Here is a 23,560-nt window from a genome sequence, read left to right as displayed (position 1 = left end):
GTGCTGGGATTACAGGCATGAGCCACTACGCGCAGCCTAGATAAAGCAAATTTTTAAATTGATTTGATACTTGATTTTACTCATTAAAAAAAAAAACCTGAATGCTAATTGTTAACCAACTATTGTTAAATTTTAAGGGCAATTGGGTAGCATGGTCTTAGGTCTGATTATAAATGTTTGTCTTTTTCGGGAGCCTGTGATTTTTTCAATACAAAGCAGCTTTTAAAACATCTTGTGAGAACGGTATTTAGGAGGAGAACAAAAAAGGGAATTCTGAATTGTAATGACAGATGTAAACATGTCTTTCATTAGGGTTCACTTTGGTTTTCTTTTTCTTTAGTGGTTTTTGGCAAATTTGTCATATCAAGAAGCACTTTCAGACACACAAGTTGCTATAGTTAATATTTTATCTTCAACTTCTGGTAAGAAATTTGTCTTTAAAAATCTGCATTATAAATCAGTGTATGTATTTCTGGTATATATGTGTGTACATGTACAACATTTTTATCTTGTTATAGCTTCTTACATTAGTTCTAATATACATTAGTCTATTATAACTGCCTTTTAATCTGTATACAGTCAGGTGCTGCATATGATGTTTCAGTCTACAACAGACTGCATATACGATGGTGGTCCCATAAGATTATAATACTGTATTTTTACTGTACCTTTTCTATGTTTAAATATGTTTGGATACACAAATACTTACCATTGTGTTACAGTTGCCTACAGTATTCAATACAGTAGCATGCCATACAGGTTGGTAGCCTACAAGCAATAGGCTTATAGCATATAGCCTAGCTGTGTAGTAGGCTATACCATTTAGGTTTGTGTGTGTATGCTCTATGATGGTGGCACAAGGATGACATTGCCTAACGACACACATTTTCTCTGTATTTATCCCTGTTGTTAAGCATGACTGTAGTTTCATGCCTTAGCCTGTGCTATTTATGTTCCTTCAAATACTTTATAATATTTTTTATATAACAACATATTACAGTTTTATAGGCTGGCCTTTTGTATTGTAGTTGCCTTTCCCTTCACACATCCTTTCCAGAGATCTTTTTCTAGACCCTTTGGCTAAAATGTAATTGCTTATTTCAGAACTATAATTTGCCCTATGATAGGTGTTTTATTTTTAAGATTGAATCACCTTTCAAATCTGGAAGACAAAAGTATTTTTAAAGCTATAAAAATAACTTTAGGGACACAGGCTTGATTATGATGAAGTCAGCATGTTACTCTGAATAAGATTTAAGTTTCCTATTAGTTTAAAATAAATAGGACTGTACTTGATCTGTACTGTTGAAATAAACATGGTTTAGTTTGGAGGCTATTTTATGCATGAACTTTAAACATTTCAGTCTAGTCATTACTTAACTGCAGTCATTTTCTTAGTTAAGAGTGACAAAAATAATTTGAAAGGTAGGTATATAATTTGCTTATTTAAACAATGAAGTTGGTAGTAAAAATGTTGACAGTATTTAAACTCATGTACCATTTTTAAATTCTTTTCTCCTCATAGGACTTTTTACCTTAATCCTTGCTGCAGTATTTCCAAGTAACAGTGGAGATAGATTTACCCTTTCTAAACTATTAGCTGTAATTTTAAGGTAAGCATATAGTGTGATAGCTAGTTTACTCTGCTTAAAAATACAATATTACAATTTCTGATAGTGGCACCAGGGTAGTTTGTATTGTAAGAGCAAAGATAGATGTGGATAAAAGAAGGCTTTAAGTGGACATGATGCTACTTAGCCCTGTCACATCCTGCACTAGGTTTCTAAACCTTCCTGGGTAGGGTAACCAGAGGGAAAACCCCAAGGCTGCTTTGGTTCCCATTCATGTGTCTGCAGACTCATCAAGTATTGGACTGACGTTCACACTTAACGTGGCAGCTTAATCCTCATAATCTCCCAAGTTTCTATTTCTTTTTCTTAAGGCAATTTCCCCTCTTTGTTTTGATTTTTATTTCTCCTTTTTCTACTTCTCTTAGAAAGCTAACATTCAGTTTTCTCTAATTGTCTAAGCCTCAGGTGATGTTTCAGTTATTTTCTGTATAATTCATTTGGCAGTTTTGCACTACTGCATAATATGAGTGTTGCTGATAACTATACTTAAATATTTTAATTTAACTTTGTGTATGTTTGTCTTGTCTTCCCTACTGGTTTGTAAACCCTTGAAGGCCATAGCCTTGTTTTATATTTGTGTCATCAAAGACCTAGCATAGGGCTTTGCCCATAGACAGTATTGAAAAAAGATGTGTTGGTTTAATAAAACTTATTTTATGAAACAAAATCAGAGAAGGTAGCAGGATGATTTGATGGAGAGTAGTGTTTCTTGGTTATCAAAGCTGAAATTGAATAAGAGCTCTGCTGTTTGCCCTGGGGCAGTTTTCTTAAACTCTGAAAGGGTTTCCTAGTTGAGAAAATGATATTATCTATTTTACCTTGCAGCCTTGTTTTAAAGTTTAGTGGTAATAGCAATGAAGTGTCTGGTATTGGGCAATCATAGAAGACTGGTAGCTCTTAATATTAAATGTTTTTCTTTTTTAGTTATGAGGGTAAATTAACCACGGTTGCTCCAATGGGCAGCTGGTTGATCCAACTAATTTATCATTTAGACTTTATGGCCACTAGGGATTTATTCTTTTACATGGTTTACTAATGTTTTAAGCCGAGCAAATTTTTGCATTAGGGAAATATGTTTGTATTGGAGAAGTAAATGAGGTTTTATTTAACTTTACTTAAAATATGTGCTAATTTATAACTTTTCTTCGTGGTATCTTAATAAAGACTTGATAAAGAAGGAAATGGATATAAAATATTGAACTTGTAAGTATTTTGACAGAGTACATTACTTCTTCTCATTAAAGTAGGTAGACGAACAGAGGTTGGCAAACTATGTTGGGTCAGCTGCTGGTTTTGTAAATAAGATTGTATTAGAACACAGCCACTCTCATCTATTTGCAAATTGTCTATGGCCATTTTAGCACTACAGAGGCAGAGCTGAATTGCAATACCATGTGGCCCAGAAGCCTAAAATATTTACTATCTGTACCTTTAAAAAAAAGTGTTACTTAGAAATTTTTTGAGTAAGTATATGTTCTTAAGAATTATGTATTAAACATTGTTTAATATTTTGTTTTGAATTGGCATTTTACTAAGAGATTCAATTTCTGAGGCTATAAAAAGAATTTTACATAGCAACAATCTTGAAGAGAATCTAAGCAAAGAAATCTCATTTCATCAATTGAGAGACAAGAGTGTGGCCTCAAGCCAAACAACTTGGAATCCAATCCCATCTCCATCATTACTAGTTTTGAGATCTTGAACAAGTTCCTTACATTTCTGTGCCAATTTTCTCATCTGTATATTGGGGATAATAATAGGATTTCTCTCATAGGATTATTATGAGGATTAAATGAGTAGAAGTTCTAAAGTGCTTGGAACAATGTCTGATACACAACAGGAGGTGCTCACTATATTTAGCCTTTATCATGATCATCATCATTTAAATGGAAACAAAATCCCTGGTTTCTAACATATTGTGGATACTCAATAAATAATAGCTGAATCTGAATATGAACAGTGATTATTACAGAAAATTGTGATGATTTAATTGAAGGGTTTGCATATTTAGTGTAAGGACTACACTTGAGTTCTGATGACATCTTTCCGTAAGGGAATACATATTTTCTTTCATCTTCCTCTCCCACTGCCACACTGGTCTTTCTCATCAGGGTGAGAGAATTAGGCTAATTTTTTTTTTAATTAGCAATATCTCATCTACTTGAAAACGTGTTACAATTTATAAGATTCATAGAAATAGACAATGTAAAGAGTTCCCTGAGGACAGGAACCACATCTGTATTGTTCACTTCTGTAACCCAGTGCTTTGCCCATATTAGATGCCCAGAAAATAACAATTGAGTTTATGAATGACCTCTGATATCTCTACATCCTTAATTCAGTCTTATTTTTATCCACTAAAATCATGAGATTAGTGAAATTGTTTAAGCACGTAAGGATAGTTTTACTGTTAATTTAGATTTTACCAATAAGCAAGAGTAGTACCATTGCTGGATTTATATGGGTTTGATATATTTGTATAATCCAAAAGAAAGATTGGAAAGGGATGACAAGTTGGTTAATTCATTCTTAACTGAAAGACAGTGGATAGCATAGCACATAAAAGCACTGGACTCTGGAGTAGAACTGCCTGTATTTCAGTCTCGGCTATGTGATCTTGGTCAAGTTACCTTACCTCTTTGTGTATTAGCTTTCACATGTAAAATGGGAATGGCAGTAATAACACTTCCTTATAAGGTATAATATTGTACATTTTGTGAGGATTAAATGAGTTAATACAAATATAACGCTATATTATATTGATATTGTTAGATATTATTATTGAAATTGCTAAATTATTTGATAGTTTTACCCAAAGTTGAGATTAGTCTTGATCACTTATAAATAATTTTTATCTTTATGATTAGCCTTTTCAGAATTCTTTAGCTCATCATTAATGACTGTTATTCTCATAGCATTGGAGGTGTTGTACTGGTAAACCTGTCAGGGTCTGAAAAATCTGCTGGAAGAGATACAATAGGTAAGTACTTGACTCTGGATTCTCTCTGTTAGAGTATATGAGAAAGTTTTTTGTTAGAGTAAACAAGAAAGTTAAATGTGCATGCTCATGTGCACAGATGAACGTACAAAGGGTAGGCACTAGCAGGGTGGTTTTTTTTTGAACTTTTCCTTTGGAAATAATATAAAAAAATGCGTAAATAGTTTAGTGAATTCTCATAGCCTTCACCCAGATTTTTCAAATGTTAACAGCTTACATAAATATTATACAGTTATAAAAATCAGAAATTAACGTTGATTATGATACTGTTATCTATAAAGCCTTTTCAAATTTTGCCATTTTTTCCACTAATGTTCTTTTTCTGATCCAGGATCATTTATTGCATTTAATTGTCGTGTTTCCTTAGTTTCCTTTAAATGCAGAAGTGTTCCTCAGTCTTCTTGTCTTTTATGACCTTGACACTTTTGTAGGGTACCACCTAGTTGGTTTGTAGAACGTTCCTCAATTTGCATTTGTCTGACATTTTCTTTGGTTAAATTGAGGTTGTGCATTTTTGGTAAGAATATAATGGAAGTGATATTGTTTCCTGATCAGTGCATTCTACCAAAAGGCACATGATATTGATTTGTCCTGTTGCTGGTAATGTTAATTTTAAGGTGGTTAAAATTAACCACCCTACTCCAGTGTAAAGTTACTAATATTTCCCACTGTAAGTAATAAGCATCTTGTGGGGGATACTTTGAGGCTATACAAATTTCCTGTTGCTGTCATATCTTCACCCACGAATATTGTCATTTACTCTTGATTCTTGATTCATAGTTACTGCTATGGTGAACACTTAGATTTTGATCCATTGCTTAGACTTAACAAAAACAAAAGTAATCAGAACCTAGCTGGGCTGAGCATGGTGACTCATGCCTGTTATCCCAGTGCTTTGGGAGGCCAAGGTGGGAGGATCGCTTGAGGCCAGGAGTTCAATACCAGCCTGGGCAGCATAGTGAGACCTCATAATAAAAAATAAACCGAGATTAATTATTTCTCTTTGAATACTTCTTTAGATATTTGAGGTTTATTGAATAGAACAATGCTTTCTGAATTATTCCTAGCTACTACCCAGTGAGCTGTGCTTTGAACCTCCTCACCTCTTTCTCACCCAGAGCAGCTTTGTGTATATAAAACAATGTATGTATTTGGTATGTGCATGTGTATGCAAGATTTTGTTGACAGGCTTTTCCTTAGCTTTAAAAAAAGTTTGAAAATAATAAAAAAAATGTAATAAAACATTCGTCTTTTGAATAATTGATTAAAGTATTGAATATGACCACTTGGCAGAACATTATTTAGCTGTTTGGAAAAGTTTAAATGTTTTTGAGAGTTAATAAAGAGAATCAGTATTTATTGTTCATGTACTGTGAGATCTGTATTATGTTAGCTATTTTGGAACATTAAAAAGTATAAATTATGTGTTTGCAGTTTTCAAGGAGTTCTTGATTTGGAACAATATGAGATTTATAAAATGAAGCTACTAGGGATTAAACTAATACCATACTTGACAATAGTAAGTATTGTCTAAAACAGAAGACAGGACAGAAATACAGCCGATTAGAAAGAGGATGCTTTGTGGAAGAAATGGAACTTTAACAGAGCCTTTAAGATGGGAGTGGTAGTGCAATACATATTAAGAATGATATATGGGGGTAAGGAAGACAATGCAAGCAACAGCTTAGTGATGGAAAAAAACATTTGTTAAGTTGGAAAATGCCAGGTGTCAAGATTGTTTAGTTAGGGTAAAATAAGAAACATGCATTTCTAAATTAAAAACAAAGTGTTACTTTGGAGTTGTATTATTATAATATGTATAGGTTTTGGTCGGATCATTGAGGTGAATGCTTTTGCATTTATTTGTTAACACATTAAACTCCTTCCTGTACTCCTAGAAGACTTGGATGGGGTAGGCTATACCTTTTCATTAAATATCTTTATATCAATATAAAGGTGATTTATATCATTATATATCTTTTCACTTTTGTATATTCTTGCAATATTATCTGACACATTATTGGATTTTAAGCGTATATTGAATGAGCTAATGAGTGATTGCTTTAAATCATGTCCATTTTTACAGGTTCCATTTGGTCTCTTGCTGGAGCCATGCTCTATGCTGTCTATATTGTTATGATTAAGAGAAAAGTAGATAGAGAAGACAAGTTGGATATTCCAATGTTCTTTGGTAAGAATATATGTAACTTGGGAGGCTATTTACTCTAAATGATTAACACAGGGTTTTGCTTTTGTTTTTCGGAGGGAATAGGGAAGCCTTTTTTTTTCTTCCGTATGGTTCTTTAAAGCCATTTAAAGATTATGAAGGCCAGTCCCAATGTTTTCCTTACTTTATCCTGCATAGTTGTGCACCTATGAGGGAGTGCCCATCTCCTCAGTGTGAGACAGAAAGAAACTCCTAACACTTTTTTCAAATTGATGTCTTCAGACTGCAAGTCAGATATTTATCTCACTGATAGGACAGATTTATGCTCTTATAAGCATGTGAGAGTTTACCTGCTGTATTTTACATTTTGCCATTTTTGAATAGTTAGCAAAGGACTGGGGAGACTGCCCCCGAATTATATGTTTAATGCTGTCGCAGTCTATGTACTTATGTACATTAAAAATTGTGGGCCATTTAAATGCTTTTCATTTGCATTTTATCTTTAAGACACAGACACTTTTATAACATAGATTCATTCTCAAATTACCCAATTATAGTTTCTGGATATGGTTTATAAATTTTCCTTTGCCTGACATCAGTTCAGGAAAGAACTTGCGATATCTGTAGGACTGCAGAAGAAGAACACATTGACAAGGTAATCTTTCAAAAGATATCTGAATATAAATAGATAAAGAAGCTCCGTGATAAGAGTTCAAAGTGCAGCTTACAAGGAGTCAGGAGACCTGGAATCCAGCTGTTGTAACTTTATTTATCTCATAGGCATCTGAAATATGAGGAAATTGGACTAGATGAATGGCCTCTAAACTGTGATTTAGGGAATAGGTAGGCTTCTGGGATGGTTGGAAGGAAATACAGTTGCATGCAGGGGTCTAGTTCTTGGACTCCTTTGCTGCTTCACCTGTGGAACAGCTCTACTTTGTTGAGCATTTTGCATTAGAATTTAATTTATAGTAAAGATTTTTCTTATGGCTGGGCATTGTGGCTCACGCCTGTGATCCCAGCACTTTGAGAGGCTGAGGCAGGAGGACTGCTTGAAGCCAGGGATTCAAGATCAGCCTGGGCAACATAGGGAGACTGCATTTCTATTTAATTTTTTTTAAAAAAAAGACTATTTTAAAACTATTTTAAAACTAAAAATAGATTAAATACTTGTACCTAAAGACTAACAAAAATAAAATGTTTGAAAAGCCATGAGGCTGAATGATTGCTTAAATTCTTTTTAAATATAGAATTCAGGAAATATAGCATAATAGCCAGGTTTGGTTACATGTGTTTGTAATCCCAGCTGCATGAGAGGCTGAGGCAGGAGAATCACTTGAGTCCAGGAGTTCGAGTCTGCAGTGAGCTATGATTGTGTCTCTGCACTCTAGCCTGGGTAACAGAGTAAGATGCTGTCTCTTAAAAAAGAAAAGATAATTTTAATGATATTTTATTTGAGAGTCATAGAAAATTGTATTTGGAATGGAATAAAATGCTAGTTTTTTTTAGTGTTATAGGTAGGTGGTTGGGTCAGTGGTACTTTTTAAAAATTTATACATTGACAACTTGCAAGAAAAATTGCTTAATTTACTCATATTAGGGAGAGTGCATATAGACATGTGGCTTGTGTTGGTCCTGTTCATATGTGATGTGATATGTAAAGCAATATTGATCTGCCCTGGGCTTTAGAATAGACAGGATTCAGAGAAGTTAGGATTGGGATGTTGGGGGCTCTTCAGGCAAGGGAGTGTGAGCAGAGGCTTAACAGGGAGCAGTGAGTAGATCTGAATGATTGTGCTGGAACTTCGCTTTGTGGAAGAAGAACAGAAAGGCATGTGGTGCCAGATTCTGGGCAGTCGAGGGAATAGGTGGGGTCATTGGGACTTTTGTCTCTAGGTCAAAGGATGTTAATTTATGTGGGATTTCATAGACTCAGCACTTCAGGGACTAGAAAATAGATTTAGATCTTGGTAATGCCACATTTTGGTGTTTCATTAAAACAACTTTGTAATGTTATTTAAGCATTTTAGGTCATGTGTCCTTGCTGTATATGTGTTCTTTTGTTGTTGTTTTTTTAATCAATAGACGTAAGTTGGTGTATTAGTCTGTTTTCACACTGCTATAAAGAACTACCTGAGACTGGGTAATTTATAAACAAAAGAGGTTTAATTGACTCACAGTTCTGCATGGCTGGGGAGGCCTCAGGAAACTTACAATCATGACGTAAGGTGAAGGGGAAGCAAGGCATGTTTTACACATTGGCAAGAGAGAGAGAACTTGAGAAGGGGGAACTGCCAAACACTTTAAAACCATCAAATCTTGTAAGAACTCACTATGATGGGAACAGCATGGGGGAAACCACCCCCATGATCCAGTCACTTCCCACCAGGTCCCTCCCTGACACATGGGGATTACAAGTCAAGATGAGATTTGGGTGGGGACACAGAGCCAAACCATAATAGTTGGGCTCCCTAAAACAGGATATGAGATGGGGAATTTGTGTGGGTGATTTTTTGTGGGGAGTTCACTGAAGGAAAAACTTGCAGTGAAGGAAGCAAGATAGAGAAGGGGAAAGAACCTTGTGGCGCGCAAGTATAACTGAGGTTTGGCCCAATTCATTGCAGGTACTGAGGCGGGGAGCAGAGGGAGAGCAGCTAATATGTCTGGGCCTTGAGTCGTGATGGCTGGCCTCGTAAAGCCTCCATCAATTAGTCATGAGCTGCAGAAGATGGGGTGGAGTGGAAGGTGGGCACTTGCTGGGAAAGGCAGACTTATTTGCCCCCCTTCACAGAAGTGGGGTGGCTGTGAGTCTTTAGCATCAGACAGAGAGTGGGTGCTCCTGCCCTGTTAAGATTTAACTAGGCATCCTAATGACTGGTTTATTATTTAGGTGACATAGTAAGTATCAATTATATATCTACTGTAATTTAATTTTCTTTTAAGAAAGCTATATAGTTACATAAATCATATAGCAAATTTGTGACATAAACTATAGGAAGTACAACAAAATTTATTATAGAATTGTAATCTTTTTTCTTTATATTCTTTACTTTTACATGTATATAGTCATATATAAACTTAATTTCTATAATAATATTAGCTAACTTTTATTAAGTGCTTACCATGTGCCAGATACTATGCTATATTTTATGTGTTTTGTCTAATCTTCCCAGCAACCTAATTAAATATTATTAAATGTTATTTTATGCTTATAGATTGGAAAACTGAGGCTTAAAGAGGTATAAGGCTTGCACTACTATTGAGTGATATATAGAGCTGGGATTGGACCCAGGCAGTCAGACTGCCGAGCACACACTTAACCACTAGTCAGTCTGTACTTTGGTCATACGTTGAATAGCTCTTTGTGTGTACATACTTTCTCACTAACTAGTTAGAGGTCTGGGAATGCAGGAACCAAGAGTTTTATCTCCTTTGGAACTTTCTTCCATTATTGCTCGCAAAGCACAAGTGTTTTGGACATAAATAATTGAATCAGAGAGCAAACCATCTAATTCCTCAAAATTAATTTAGGCTGAGTACACAAACACATACATACCAGTTATTTCTTTTAAGTTCTAGGGCACTATATTATCAGTAGCTAAGGTTAACAACCCTTCTTGTTGAGTTGTCCTAAGTGGTTTATTCCATAGTAGTTGCTCCCATACAATGTGGGTAGTTGAACTGAGTGATCACCAGTTGCTTCAGACAGTTTTTTTTTTTTATGGTGTTGAGCTATTCACAGGACTGACTTAAAAACAAACCAACAGAAGTTTTAGCTAAGGAAACCTCCCAGAGTGCTTTTGTGCAAAATCTAATTTTGATTTTAGAGTTAATAAGCTTGGAAAATAGAAATAAATCAATTTTAACTCTTGTCTCTTTTATACATGTTCAGGTTTTGTAGGTTTGTTTAATCTGCTGCTCTTATGGCCAGGTTTCTTTTTACTTCATTATACTGGATTTGAGGACTTCGAGTTTCCCAATAAAGTAGTATTAATGTGCATTATCATTAATGGCCTTATTGGAACAGTACTCTCAGAGTTCCTGTGGTTGTGGTATGTACTGTTTATTCTCCAATTATTATCAGTTGATTAATTTTTGGATATTTTAAGCGTTTATATTTGTCTGTTTGCTGGTGGCCCTTCCTGTGCACCCCATTCTGCAACACACATACAACTGAATACTTTAACTCCACTAGAGCAGGGACTTTGTTTTTTAACTTCCGTGTGCCCATTCTAGAGTAGTACCTTGTCCACAGAAGGAGCTCAATAAATACTTGTTGAATGAAAGAATGAATATGAATGGTCTAAATCTGTAAAAATGTTTTAGAAAGTGGAGTGTTATGCAATGAAAGTAGTCATTATCTAATGGATATCCAAACATATGAGGTATGTATGCCAAGTATGAGTGCATGAGTTCTAGTTGAGAATCCAGGAGATGGTGCTTATTTAAGAGGCTTTGGAATATCTGTTTGCTTGTTCATAGGTGTTTTTGTTTTATTTATTTTCAGGACCTTTCATATGGGTGAGCCAGCTATGTAAACCTTAAACTCTGATTGATTTGAGATGTTAACATACTTTGATATGCTGTATATCCAATATACTGATATGCGATAATAAACTTAAAATAGTTTGAAGACAGTATCATGTATGGAGTTTGAGAGACCTTTCAAATAACAGAGCTTTATACTTAGTCCTATTTTTATTTAATAGAAACTTGAAATGAATAGAATGAATAAAACATAAGTGAATAAAATGAGTTTTATTACATACCCATTGAAACTGTTAACTAGTTTTCCCTTGCAAAAGACTGCAACAGAAATAGACTTTTTTGTGGAGTCTTCCTTAATGCTCTGCCTACAGTGCTGTGTCTCCTTGCCCAGTTAAGAAATACCTATTTTCTTGGTATCCCCCATATCACTCTCTTTTGTGTAATACTTAAAGATTTACTTTGTATTGTAGTAATTTATGTTCTTATCTAAACTCCTTTGCTGATCTAAAATTCTCTAAAATCATAATCCATTTGCTCATTAATTTTTTCATCTTTAGTTATGTACATTTTAGATACTCGATTTTTTTAACCTTAACTATTAACAGATGACAAAAGGCTTTAGCCTTTAGCTAAATTGGATCCACCTTAACAGCTGGATTAAGTCAAACAGGCTTTATAATTCTACCTCCCAGGTTTTTTATTATAGTCCTCTGCATGATAAACATCCAAGAACATATGCTGTATTTGACCCTGAATGCTCTTTTCACAGAGCAGCTAAGTAGTGGGAACCACAAGTACTTGTTTCCTTTACCTCATCAATAAGGACTCGTTGTTCAGCCTCTGTTCATTACTTCTAGTGACACTTTATTGAGAGATAGCCCCTTTTATTGCAGGACAGCATTATTAATTCTGACATATACTGAGCTAGATTTTACTTGCCTATAACTTCCATGGATCTGTAGTCCTAACGATATACATTATGGTTTTATCTTGGCTTATAATTCATTTTCTCCTTATATGCCCAAATTATCAGTCTTTATAAATGGCTCATCTGTCTCCATTGGGTATAATATTTTCTTTCAATTCAACAAAATTGTATGCAGATAGATATTTCAAAATTTCATACCCACATTGATAATTCAAGGTGAAAATAAAGAGCTTACTTAGCTTTTGGTTAGGACAATTGTTAGAAAAATGGAAAACAACAAGAAAATATTTTTAAAGAATATTCAAGTCTTTCTTTTTTTATGCCAAGCCAAATCAAAAGAGTAACACATGATTTTAGTGTTCATGAAGGTGAGATATTTTTGCTTGGTGACAGAATCACATGTTGGCTTATCACATCCTTAAAGTCTATGTGTGAAGTATTGTCCTGCAATGTTAATAATGCTGTTTTCTTTGTTATCTACAAATCATCACAAAACTGTAATAACTGTTCAACAGTTTTTTAAAAAATTTAATGAAATATAAGCATACACCCAAAGTTGAATAATATCTGCAAACAGATCTTAAAAATAGCATAAAATATTTTGAGCTTTTTATACTTATATATTTGTATTTTTAATATTTGAAGAAAAACTTTGAGAATCATCTTAATAACTTTATTATATTTTATGTTTCAATCCATCCTAGCCTCTTATCTTTGCTGCTGATCTCACAGGCCTATATTATAGGATAGAAAGTCTTTGTTCAGTGTTTTTCTTTGGTTGTTTAATTTTTTAAATATAGAAATGTATATTTTCTTTTTTTTAGGGGCTGCTTTCTTACCTCATCATTGATAGGCACACTTGCACTAAGCCTTACAATACCTCTGTCCATAATAGCTGACATGTGTATGCAAAAGGTAAGGAAACTATTTATTATTCATAGATATTTTAGGTGTGTTATTAAAACAAACCTAATGAAAGTTGAGATGTGATTAAATTATAAGGATACAAACATAAATAATACTTGATGCTTTCTCTCCCAAGGTGCTTTACTACATAGAAATATAGAAAGTACCGAAGAAATAGATAATTTCCATTTTTAGCTTTTCCATTTTTTCCCTAAATTTCTAAGTTAAGGGCATCATCTTCATATGTAGTTCTCCAGTTTTTGAGCTGCTTCTGTTCCAGATGTTCTTTGGTAAGTCACATTTTATCATACAAGCATTTTAGTTTCTGCGATAAACCCTGTCACAGGCTCCTTCACACTGTGCTGAATGAGCAGCATGGGAATCATGCTGTTTGCAGTAAAAGTTAGCCATCTCTCTCTGGACTCAGCAGAGTGGGTATCCCATCCCTTTTCTCTGAAGGCCTAGTATGGATGTGGGGTTCTTGTGATAAATATTGGCAATGCTAACACCACAGAAAAGAGAATCTGGGATGTTGCTGCCAGCAGCCTAGAAGGGAAGAGTTTATTCAGTGCTCCTGGGTGTAGCAGGAAGAACAGAGGTATGCTGTTGCCCAGCACTGAAAGATGGAGCATAGCCATTTATCACACAGTTCAGTATATGTAGGCATTTAACTTTTAACTGCAACTACTAAGTCACAGAAGTATGTGTGTGTGTGTGTGTGTGTGTGTGTGTATGTGTGTTTTAGTCTAATATAATTTGAAGAGGGAAATACTTCAAGGCCCAAAGGCTTATAATGTGTACAAGCAATAATCAAAATTTTAAACCTATTTTTCTCTAGGTCTTAGCCAGGCACAGTGGCTCATGCCTGTAATCCCAGCACTTGGGAGGCCGAGGCAGGCAGATCACTTGAGGTTAGGAGTTCGAGACCAGCCTGGCCAGCATGGTGAAACCCCGTCTCTACTAAAAATACAAAAATTAGCTGGGTGTGATGGCGTGCACCTGTAATCCCAGCTACTTGGGAGGCTGAGGCAGGAGAATCCCTTGAACCCGGGAGGCGGAGGTTGCAGTGAGCCAAGATCATGCCACTGCGCTCCAGCCTGGGCAACAGAACAAGACTCCATCTCAAAAAAAAAAAAAAAGATAAAAGCAAAATATGCTTAGTGCTGTATGTCCTCTTTATTTATAAAATAATTCTTTACTGATATTTAACTTTGTTTTATGGTCAGTAAATTCTTATTTGTCATGGTTAAAGAACTGAGATTCTTTCCTTAATTGAGAATTAATTATCTTACATAACTTGCATTTTCAAAGAATGTGGATATTCTATATAACACTAACATTGCACATTATTACACATCATTCTTTTATAGATTTAAGTAATATCTAGGCCCTTCTTCATCTTCAGGTCATAATCCTGAATATGAACCAAACTGATTGTGAAACTGGGAAGGTGCTACTTGTTAGAGGATTTTGGTAGACTACTGTGTAAATCATCTTTATTGTACTGATATTTTAAAAACAAAAGCTTTCGTAGATTGAAAAAAATTGCAGCTTAATGTTCAGGAATTTTTAAGAAAATAGTCACAGGGGACCTCATTGTATTAAATGATTAGTCATTTCATAATTATCATTACAAACAATAATGGTTATAATTTGTTTAATAAAGTATTTTAGGGTAAAGACAAAATGGGGAAATGTATGCACATGCAATTAATTATAAAAACATAACCAAACTTTAACTGATTGCCCAGTTCTGGATATGAAGACAATCAAGAAAAGATTTGGTGTTCTTGATTGTCTTCATATCTAGAACTGGGCAGTCAGTTAAAGGAGCAGGCTGTGTGTTGGTGTCAGGATTGAGGTTAGGGAGATTCCATCTGGAAAAAGCAGCAGTGTGTGTCCAGAACTGTAACACAAACATGATAAGAGAAATCTACTTTTATAGGGTTTTTAGGTTTAATTAGCTAACTGTATTTATATATAGCTTCTGAAATGTTAGCATTTATTAACATTGTGCTTGAAACAAATTGGTTATTTAAATCTATTTATAATCATTTTATATAATAGAGAGCATCCTTGATCATATTCTATTTGATATTCAGATATATTTAGGAATTAGAAAAAAAATTTTTGTTTACATAGGTAATTTTCTTTGTTGTAATAAATGGCTTCATTTCTTTTGTCTTAGCTTGTTGGAAATCAAATTAGAAGTTTTTTATTATGAGACAACATATAAACAGCTACATTGTGGAAAGTGAACTTGCCTTCTAAAGTCTTCTAGGGCTTTATCTATCTTTATTAATGTTTGCTTTGATTCAGTTATGAAATAAGGTTTTTAGTTGAATATTCATGAAATAATTCTATCAACTATATCTACATTTTTAATCGCATGATTTATAACTTCTTAATACCTTTTCTGATCTTGGATAATTTAAATGCAGCATGGTTTTTCCTGATTATTAGTCATTCTGGCAAATATTCCAGGAATATGTTAAAATATATTGGTAATTTCATAACTAAATGAAGGCTTTTCAGTTTAATGACTATTCTTTCTGGGGTGTTCTTAGGCTGACTCAGTCATTGTATATGAATACCATAGAAATAGGGCATGCATGTTAAAAATTGTCAGTTATTATTCTTGTGTTATGCATTGTGAGTTCCCTCATAAAAGACATTATGCTCACAAAACTCGTTTACTCTGACTAATGGTGCTATGACATGGAATAGTATATGTTTTCCACCAGAGGGAGTCTTACCTATGATTCCATGCCCTTTTTTTTTTTTTTTTTTTAATTCTCAAAGAGGGCAAACACAGTTTTCCTTCCCTATTTTATAGATAGAAGTTACTATTTTCATCATTATTTTTAAAGCAAACCTCCTGTGTGTTACACTTAAGTCTCAGTGGTTGATCAGTGTAGGCTTCTTTGACAATCGTTTCTGATCTTTAGCTGAGTCTAGATGGTAAAAGTGAACTAGTGAAAGGGAAGAATGAGTTTTGTTTTGGATGGCATCTCATTATTTTTTATTTTCTTTTTATTTATATATTTGTTTTTCTTATTTTTTTTTCTTTTTGATTTTAATACCTCCACCCTACTTACAGATATTTTTTATTTTCTTGACAACCCTGATAAATGATGGATTGGAGGATCAGACTTGTTGACATCACTGATGAGGCTTGTCTTGTTGCTTGTCTTCTCTGGCTAACATTCCTTAGTAAAAATATTTCTATATTTTTTTCTTTATTTTATTTGGCCATTATTTCATTTTGAGCTTTTTTCATTTATTACTAGATAAGCGAGTTTTGAGTGTCAAATTTGCACTTAATTTGTTTCTGGTACTGTCATAAGGACTGTAGCATACACAGCATACTACAACTGTAACTTTTTACGAAAATATACATTTTTTGAAGATGACTTCAGAAACTGAGGGAGAGAGACCCACTTGAGACTAGGCAGCAAACAGTGAAGAAGAAATGAGCAACATGGTGTGCAGGAGCAAAGTTTCATACTGTATATCTCTACTCTAAGTGTACAATGCCTATAAATGGAAAGTATGCTTTCTTGGCTTTCCTTTAGCCTATTTTCCAAGCAAGAACTATTGTTGTTGGTAATTTAGGTACATGGAATAGTAAGTTGAAGTCTTGAATTCTTATTTAATAATAATACACTTAATACATTGTCAGTGTTTAATTTTGTCTTCCCATTGTTCTTATTCCTGCTAGTTTTCACAAATAGAAAACTTACACTGAAGGGGAAAATTGCCTTAATGATAATTGTGGGTGTGTTTTTTCCTCTATCTTTTATTTTTAGGTGCAGTTTTCTTGGTTGTTTTTTGCAGGAGCTATCCCTGTATTTTTTTCATTTTTTATTGTAACTCTCCTATGCCATTATAATAATTGGGATCCTGTGATGGTGGGAATCAGAAGAATATTTGCTTTTATATGCAGAAAACATCGAATTCAGAGGTACGTTTAGTCCCAATACACATTTTTAAAAATAGTGTTTGCTAGATAACTGAGAATTGCATCATGCTGGCCTAGCTTTTAGAGATTTTGTGAGGAAGTATTGAAAGATGATAACTTATATGTTACGGCAGATGAAAATGAAATAATTTGTTTAGATCTTTTGGGTAATAAGGTTCTTTCTCTTTCTTTCTTCTTTCTTTCTTTCTTTCTTTTTCTTTCTCTCTCTTTTTCTTTCCTTTTCTTTCCCTCTTTCTTTCTTCTCTTTCTTCTTTTTTTCTCTTTCTTGACAGAGTCTTGCTCTGTAGCCCAGCCTGGAGTGCAATGGCACGATCTCAGCTCACTGCAACCTCTGCCTCCTGGGTTCAAGTGATTCTCCTGCCTCAGCCTCCTGAGTAGCTGGGATTACAGGCATGCACCACCACGCCCAGCTAATTTTTGTATTTTTAGTAGAGGCAGGTTTCACCGTGTTGGTCAGGCTGGCCTTGAATTCCCGACCACAAGTGATTTGCCTGCCTAGTAACTACATTAAAAAAAAAATATATATGATTCACAGGTAATACCAAAAGGTTTACTGTTTTGCCATAACAAACTTAAATATAGAAAACTTTTATTGGTTTGAACATAATTCATGATAGAATAGTATTGCCTCAGTTTTTCTTTCCAATTTCTTTCTTTTTAAGAATGAAAGCTTTTTACATTTTGCTATAAAAAGAACTTGGTTCCAGTGACTCTGGAGGCTGAGGTGGGAGAATTGCTTGAGGCTAGGAGCTCAAGACCAGCCTGGGCAACATATCAAGACCCTGTCTCTAAGAAAATTTAAAAAAAAATTACCCAGACACGATGGCATATACCTGTAGTCCCAAGCTACTTGGGAGGCTGAGGTAGGAGGATCACTTGAGCCCAGGAATTCAAGGCTGCAGTGAACTATAATAGCACCACTACACTTTAGCCTGGGTGACAAAGTGAGACCCTGTCTCTTATTTAAAAAACAAAAACAAAAAACGCTAACTTGGGACAAGTTCTTGGGAAATTTTATCCTAGTGTTGGTTCTGCCACTGACTTGCATCCTGTCCACATAGCTTCAGCCAATGGAATAAATAAGGTTTGAGGTTCCTTTTCAGCTCTAAAGCTTTCCTTAATTATTGCTTTTTTTTTTTCTTAAGAGTTCCAGAAGACAGCGAACAGTGTGAGAGTCTCATCTCTATGCACAGTGTTTCTCAGGAGGATGGAGCTAGTTAGCTGTTTGTTGTCTGTAGCCCAGGTTTGTATGTGAGCTGGGTTTAGTATTGAATAAGGTTCTTATCTGTGTGATATTCAAAGGGTTGATTTTCTATAATTAGTTGTTTGAGAGGCAATACAGCCTTAGAGGCTAAAGGGGCTAAAGCCTGGACTCCAGTTCCGTCTTCTCCACATACTAGCTGTGTGGCCCTATGCAAGGTTCTTAATCTCTTGATGCTCCGGCTTTCTTATTTGTGAAATGGGATTACAGTAGAACCTCCCTTATGAGGGTGTTAAAATAGTAAATACTTGGTAAATATAAAGTATGTATAATAGTGCCTGACTCAAATGATCAGAAAGTTTTAACTCATTTTTATTCATGCTAAGGGTCATTTTATTTAATAATATGCTTTAGAAAAATATTTTTTCTCTGATGATAAAAGAAAAATGTAATATTCTGGTGTACAATATACTGGTTGGAAAATACTAGTCTTTATGTGTGTGTTTTACATAACTGGCACAGTGTTTATCCTCATTCTCTGACAATGCTTTGTCATTTAACAATGCTTCTGGAATATTTTTCCATTTTTTACATTTTAAGAAATAGTGTCTTTTATATGTCTTCGATGATAGAGTACATGACATTTAATACTTTGCTGAATGAAAGCTTGAATTAAATGTAACATACAGATTTTGCAGGTACAAAAGTGATTATTTAGAATGAAAGATCACAATAAACTACTAGAATTTTTCTAGTTTTTCTAAGACATCTTTAGGCAATTTATATTGAAATGTTTCTTGATTGCTACTGAGTTTTCCCTCCCTATCTAGAACATTGTACAACTCCTGTCAGTTGTTAACACTTATATTAGGCTTGAAGATTAAGTTTCGTTATCCTCATGGTAAACTTGCTTCTAACCTACAGCTAATGGTCCTGGTTTTCTGTTTTTCTTTAGTGTGCTGTTTTTAAATCTAGTTTATACCTGCACATGGTTTGAGCTCTAGTTCTCCAAGACTTTTTGTACAAGGCAGTTACCCCTGCCCTTCCCTGCCCTGCTCATCCCGCTTTCATTTTCTTCCCACTCTGAGGAAATTAAACTCTTAGCTGATTCTTTTGGTATTTTCCTTCTTGTCTCCCTAAGTATCACGCTTACGACTTGTGTTTCATGAGTTCTCGGTTTTAGGCATCTTCAGCTGACTTTCCCATTAAGATCAATGAGGACAGATTATTTTCAGGTTTACTCCTCCTCTGCTCCCACCTCATATGCCTCCTGTCTCCATATCAGTTCTGCCTCCTCATCATCCCTGTATAGTTATTGCATAATTTTGGATAGATCTGTAGTCAGTGTTTATATTGTTGTCACTAAAAAATTGTTACTTATAACTGAGCTATGTAGAATTCGTCCTGGTATTTCCCTTATCCAGAGATTCTCTGTTACTACCCTTTTTGGAGAGTAAACCTTAAAGTCTTCTCCTGGGATAGAGAAAAGGCACTTGGCCAACTGTGAAAAGTAAGAGAGGGCATCTGAGTGTCTGTCTGCTTTTTCTATAGACATTATACCAGTCTTCTTGTTTTTAGTTGTTTCTTCACCCCTCCTTACAGAGATATCTGGTCCTGTTTTTCCATTGCTAACCAAGAGTTGGCTGTTATTTTCTCATCTCTCTACTTTTCTTTTTGTCCATGTGGTTTATTCCTTTTAAGAAAAAAATTCCAGGCTGGGCATAGTGACTCATGCCTGTAATCCTAGCATTTTGGGAGGGCAAGGAGGGAGGATCACTTGAGCTCAGGAGTTTGAGACTAGCCTGGGCAACATAGTGAGACCTTATTTCTGTTAAAAAACATATTTTTTTAACCCTTTGTTTCCTTTTTAGTGAGGTTTTGGAGAACAAGTGGAACTAAATATATGTTTATGTGCCATCTTTAAATTTAAAAAAACGTAAACACAATTACAGTAAGTCCTCACTTAACATCATCAGTAGGTTCTTATAAACTGTGACTTTAAGCAAAATTACAGCAAAACTTTTTTTTTTGCATCAACATTATAACAACAACACTGAACGAAAAAATGTTATTCGGGGACCTAAAGTCAGTTTCCTAGAACCTATGACATTAAGTGAGGACTTTGTATTCTTGAAAGCTTTTTAATGCTGTAATTTATGCATTATTTTTCTTGGGTATGCTGTGCATTGTTCTCATACTCACACTTAAACCTACCCATATCCAGCAAGGTTTCAGTATTTTTAGAAGTGAGAGCTGTGTAAAGAAGAGAGTGAAGACTAGAGAGGATGGATTGCAATAGAGTAGAATAGACTGGGTAGGTGTCTTTGTCTTTGCAGGAGTAATGGTGGAATATACCAGGAGTACAACTAACTGCTAATACACAGTCTTTAGTGTTGAGGTCAGCTTTTGACATTGCTATAGAAGTCACATTCATAAGTTCTTAGTACTCCAAATTTGAGTATCCAGTTATTAAGTATGTATACAGTGAAAATAGGTATTTCAATTTTAAGATAATTTGCTTTTTAAAATGTAAACTATAGAAAACTAAAACTGTGAAATTATAATCTAATCACATTTCTGTGGTTTCTGTTTTTAGCTTGATAATGGAACTATACAGCGAAGAGACAATCTCTGGCAAGTTTTTGTAGAAAAAATGTTTCAGTGCCTAGTCTGAAAAATAACAGTTTCAGTTCTTTGAAACTCTAAAATATATTTTTCTCATACCTGTTTTCTTCATTTTCATAATGAAGCACTTTGCTATGTAGCTGTGTACATATCACTACAGTTACAGGAAGTTTCAGTCTACAGTCCATCCAAAGGACCAACCTGCCTTACACATCTCAAGGAATTCAGCTGTTGAAATCATTTGAACTAATCAAGGAATAAATCCTAATGTTCTGGGACTTTATTTTCACATGTTAAATGCTGGAATATATTATGAAAATGTTTTCAAGAAATCACTTAAGTGTTCATAGACCAGTATTTCTGACAGGTAAAATGCTAAAATAAGCTACCTGTAATAAGTGTGGATTATATTTTTGGGTTTTGTAGAATATTGCAAATTAACCACACAAAAAATGTTTAATTTATGCAACAAGCATGTTTGTGCAAATTTCATGGGACTTTAAAAAGAATAAGTATTTGAGAAAATATCTGGTTCACTTACACTACATTTACTGTATTATTCTTTTATAGCATTAGGTGCCTTGTATTTTAAATCTGTGACAAACCATGGCAAATTTTTAAAGGGGAAGTATTATTATAAAATGAAGAAATATGTATTTCTAAAGGCTATATTGCTGTAAACTTAATTGATAAAGCTCTGTTTAATTTAGAGTTTTGAAGAAATAGTCTCCCTTCAATTAAGAAATTTTCATAATGGAATGATTTAAATTGAAGTGACAAAGAGTATTATTAAAATACAATGTTTATACGTGTATTTGTGTATTGTAGATGTATCAAGTGATTTCTAATTTTTTTCACATATGAATGTGCCAGATTACTCTAGAACTAGATGTCTCTTCTTTAAATAATTTTAGTTTTCCTGAACAAATTTGTAATGGTTAAAGTACCAAGTAAGTAAGGTGAGAAGGGATTCTGTTTTTAAAATCACATCAGAACTTTTCCTCTACTAAGATTATAAATTAAATGTAAAATACTCCTAATTGCAATTCTTAAACTTAGGCCTTACATGTACTTATTATGCAACTGCTCCCGGACTCTATTCACCATAGATATCAGTAAACGTATGTCCCAGGATTCACAGGCTTTTGATTAATCAATATTCTTTTCAAGTTTTCTGTGAAGAGTTTAGTTCTCTTCAAAATTTCTTAACTAATCTGATTTTTAAGAATTCACTTTGCAGGCCGGGCGCGGTGGCTCACGCCTGTAATCCTAGCACTTTGGGAGGCCGAGACGGGCGGATCACGAGGTCAGGAGATCGAGACCATCTTGGCTAACACGGTGAAACCCCGTTTCTACTAAAATTACAAAAAAAATTAGCCGGGCGTGTTGGCGGGCGCCTGTAGTCCCAGCTACTTGGGAGGCTGAGGCAGGAGAATGGCGTGAACCCGGGAGGCGGAGCTTGCAGTGAGCCGAGATCGCGCCACTGCACTCCAACCTGGGAGACACAGCGAGACTCCGTCTCAAAAAAAAAAAAAAAAAAAAAAAAAAAGAATTCTCTTTGCAGTGTTTAGCTTCCTATTCACATTCTTAAAATTGCTTTGGTGTTACCATGAGTCTAAAATGAAGTTTAGCCTTCCTTTTGTTTCATTCTGAGAACTTCTATATTATATTACCTTTAAAAATTGTTTATGATATTAAATTTAAAATACAAACAGCTCTCTCTCTCTTTTTTTTTTTTAATCATCCAGCCCAAAGTGGCAAAAACAGCTCTTTTCTCATTTGGCACCACCAATAACGCAAGTTAAAAATAATGTTGAGTTTATTATACTTTTGACCTGTTTAGCTCAACAGGGTGAAGGCATGTAAAGAATGTGGACTTCTGAGGAATTTTCTTTTAAAAAGAACATAATGAAGTAACATTTTAATTACTCAAGGACTACTTTTGGTTGAAGTTTATAATCTAGATACCTCTACTTTTTGTTTTTGCTGTTCGACAGTTCACAAAGACCTTCAGCAATTTACAGGGTAAAATCGTTGAAGTAGTGGAGGTGAAACTGAAATTTAAAATTATTCTGTAAATACTATAGGGAAAGAGGCTGAGCTTAGAATCTTTTGGTTGTTCATGTGTTCTGTGCTCTTATCATCACACAGGTCATGTGTTGTTACTCAGGATTCTGGAAGTACTAAGCCGTAGTTAACAGGCTGGATAGACCTTCAGCCAATCTTCTTTCATTATACTGCTGCTTTTCTGTTTCTTAAAAAACAAAAATCAATGAACAACTTCTTTAGAAGGAAGCAGCACTGTTCAATTGGTTAACTGAAAGTATGAATCACTGCCGCTTTGCTTGCCCACCTGTTGGCTTTTTCTCACAGGTTTTATTTATCTGAATGATTGTTGCATTTGAATACTGTAGCCATGGTGAGTGAGCAGTTGAAGACTTCCTTTCTGCACCTTCATAGTTAAGGGTTCATCTTCTCAAGAAATAAAGTTGTGCTGGGTTGTTTCAATTCTGTAGATCACCTAGAAACTAGGTAACAAGGCCCTTGGATCACAATGAGCACATTGCAGGTCTTTGGAAATGCTGGGAAGGGGTTACATTCAAGTAACTGCTGACGTCCTTCCTCTCTGTCAGA

The 23,560-nt window shown here is 34.6% G+C and overlaps 1 protein-coding gene across 4 annotated transcripts in view; it reads left to right on the top strand.

The window, feature by feature from the left end:
* The window catches only part of SLC35F5 (solute carrier family 35 member F5), a 43,295-nt gene extending 20,817 nt beyond the window's left edge, over positions 1 to 22,478 (top strand). For 2 of the 4 annotated variants that reach the window (XR_008546549.2, XR_008546550.2), the window contains exons 8-17: positions 341 to 422; positions 1,526 to 1,613; positions 4,547 to 4,611; positions 6,716 to 6,820; positions 10,689 to 10,848; positions 13,037 to 13,127; positions 16,928 to 17,082; positions 18,246 to 18,343; positions 20,898 to 20,935; positions 21,052 to 22,478. Coding sequence is in view for 2 of the 4 variants with exons in the window: in XM_016949571.4 (XP_016805060.1) it covers positions 341 to 422; positions 1,526 to 1,613; positions 4,547 to 4,611; positions 6,716 to 6,820; positions 10,689 to 10,848; positions 13,037 to 13,127; positions 16,928 to 17,082; positions 18,246 to 18,321 (822 nt within the window). In the remaining 2 variants the exon portion in view is untranslated. Of the gene's footprint in view, positions 1 to 340; positions 423 to 1,525; positions 1,614 to 4,546; positions 4,612 to 6,715; positions 6,821 to 10,688; positions 10,849 to 13,036; positions 13,128 to 16,927; positions 17,083 to 18,245; positions 18,344 to 20,897 lie in introns of all 4 variants that reach the window. The other 2 variants (XM_016949571.4, XM_009443159.4) reach the window with 1 other exon arrangement.
* Positions 22,479 to 23,560: the final 1,082 nt, after the last annotated feature.

The sequence above is a fragment of the Pan troglodytes genome, chromosome 13, assembly GCF_028858775.2.
Source record: "Pan troglodytes isolate AG18354 chromosome 13, NHGRI_mPanTro3-v2.0_pri, whole genome shotgun sequence".
NCBI lineage: Eukaryota > Metazoa > Chordata > Mammalia > Primates > Hominidae > Pan > Pan troglodytes.
The sequence above is the reverse complement of the archived record's forward strand: the minus strand, read 5'-3'. Positions and strand labels throughout refer to the sequence as shown.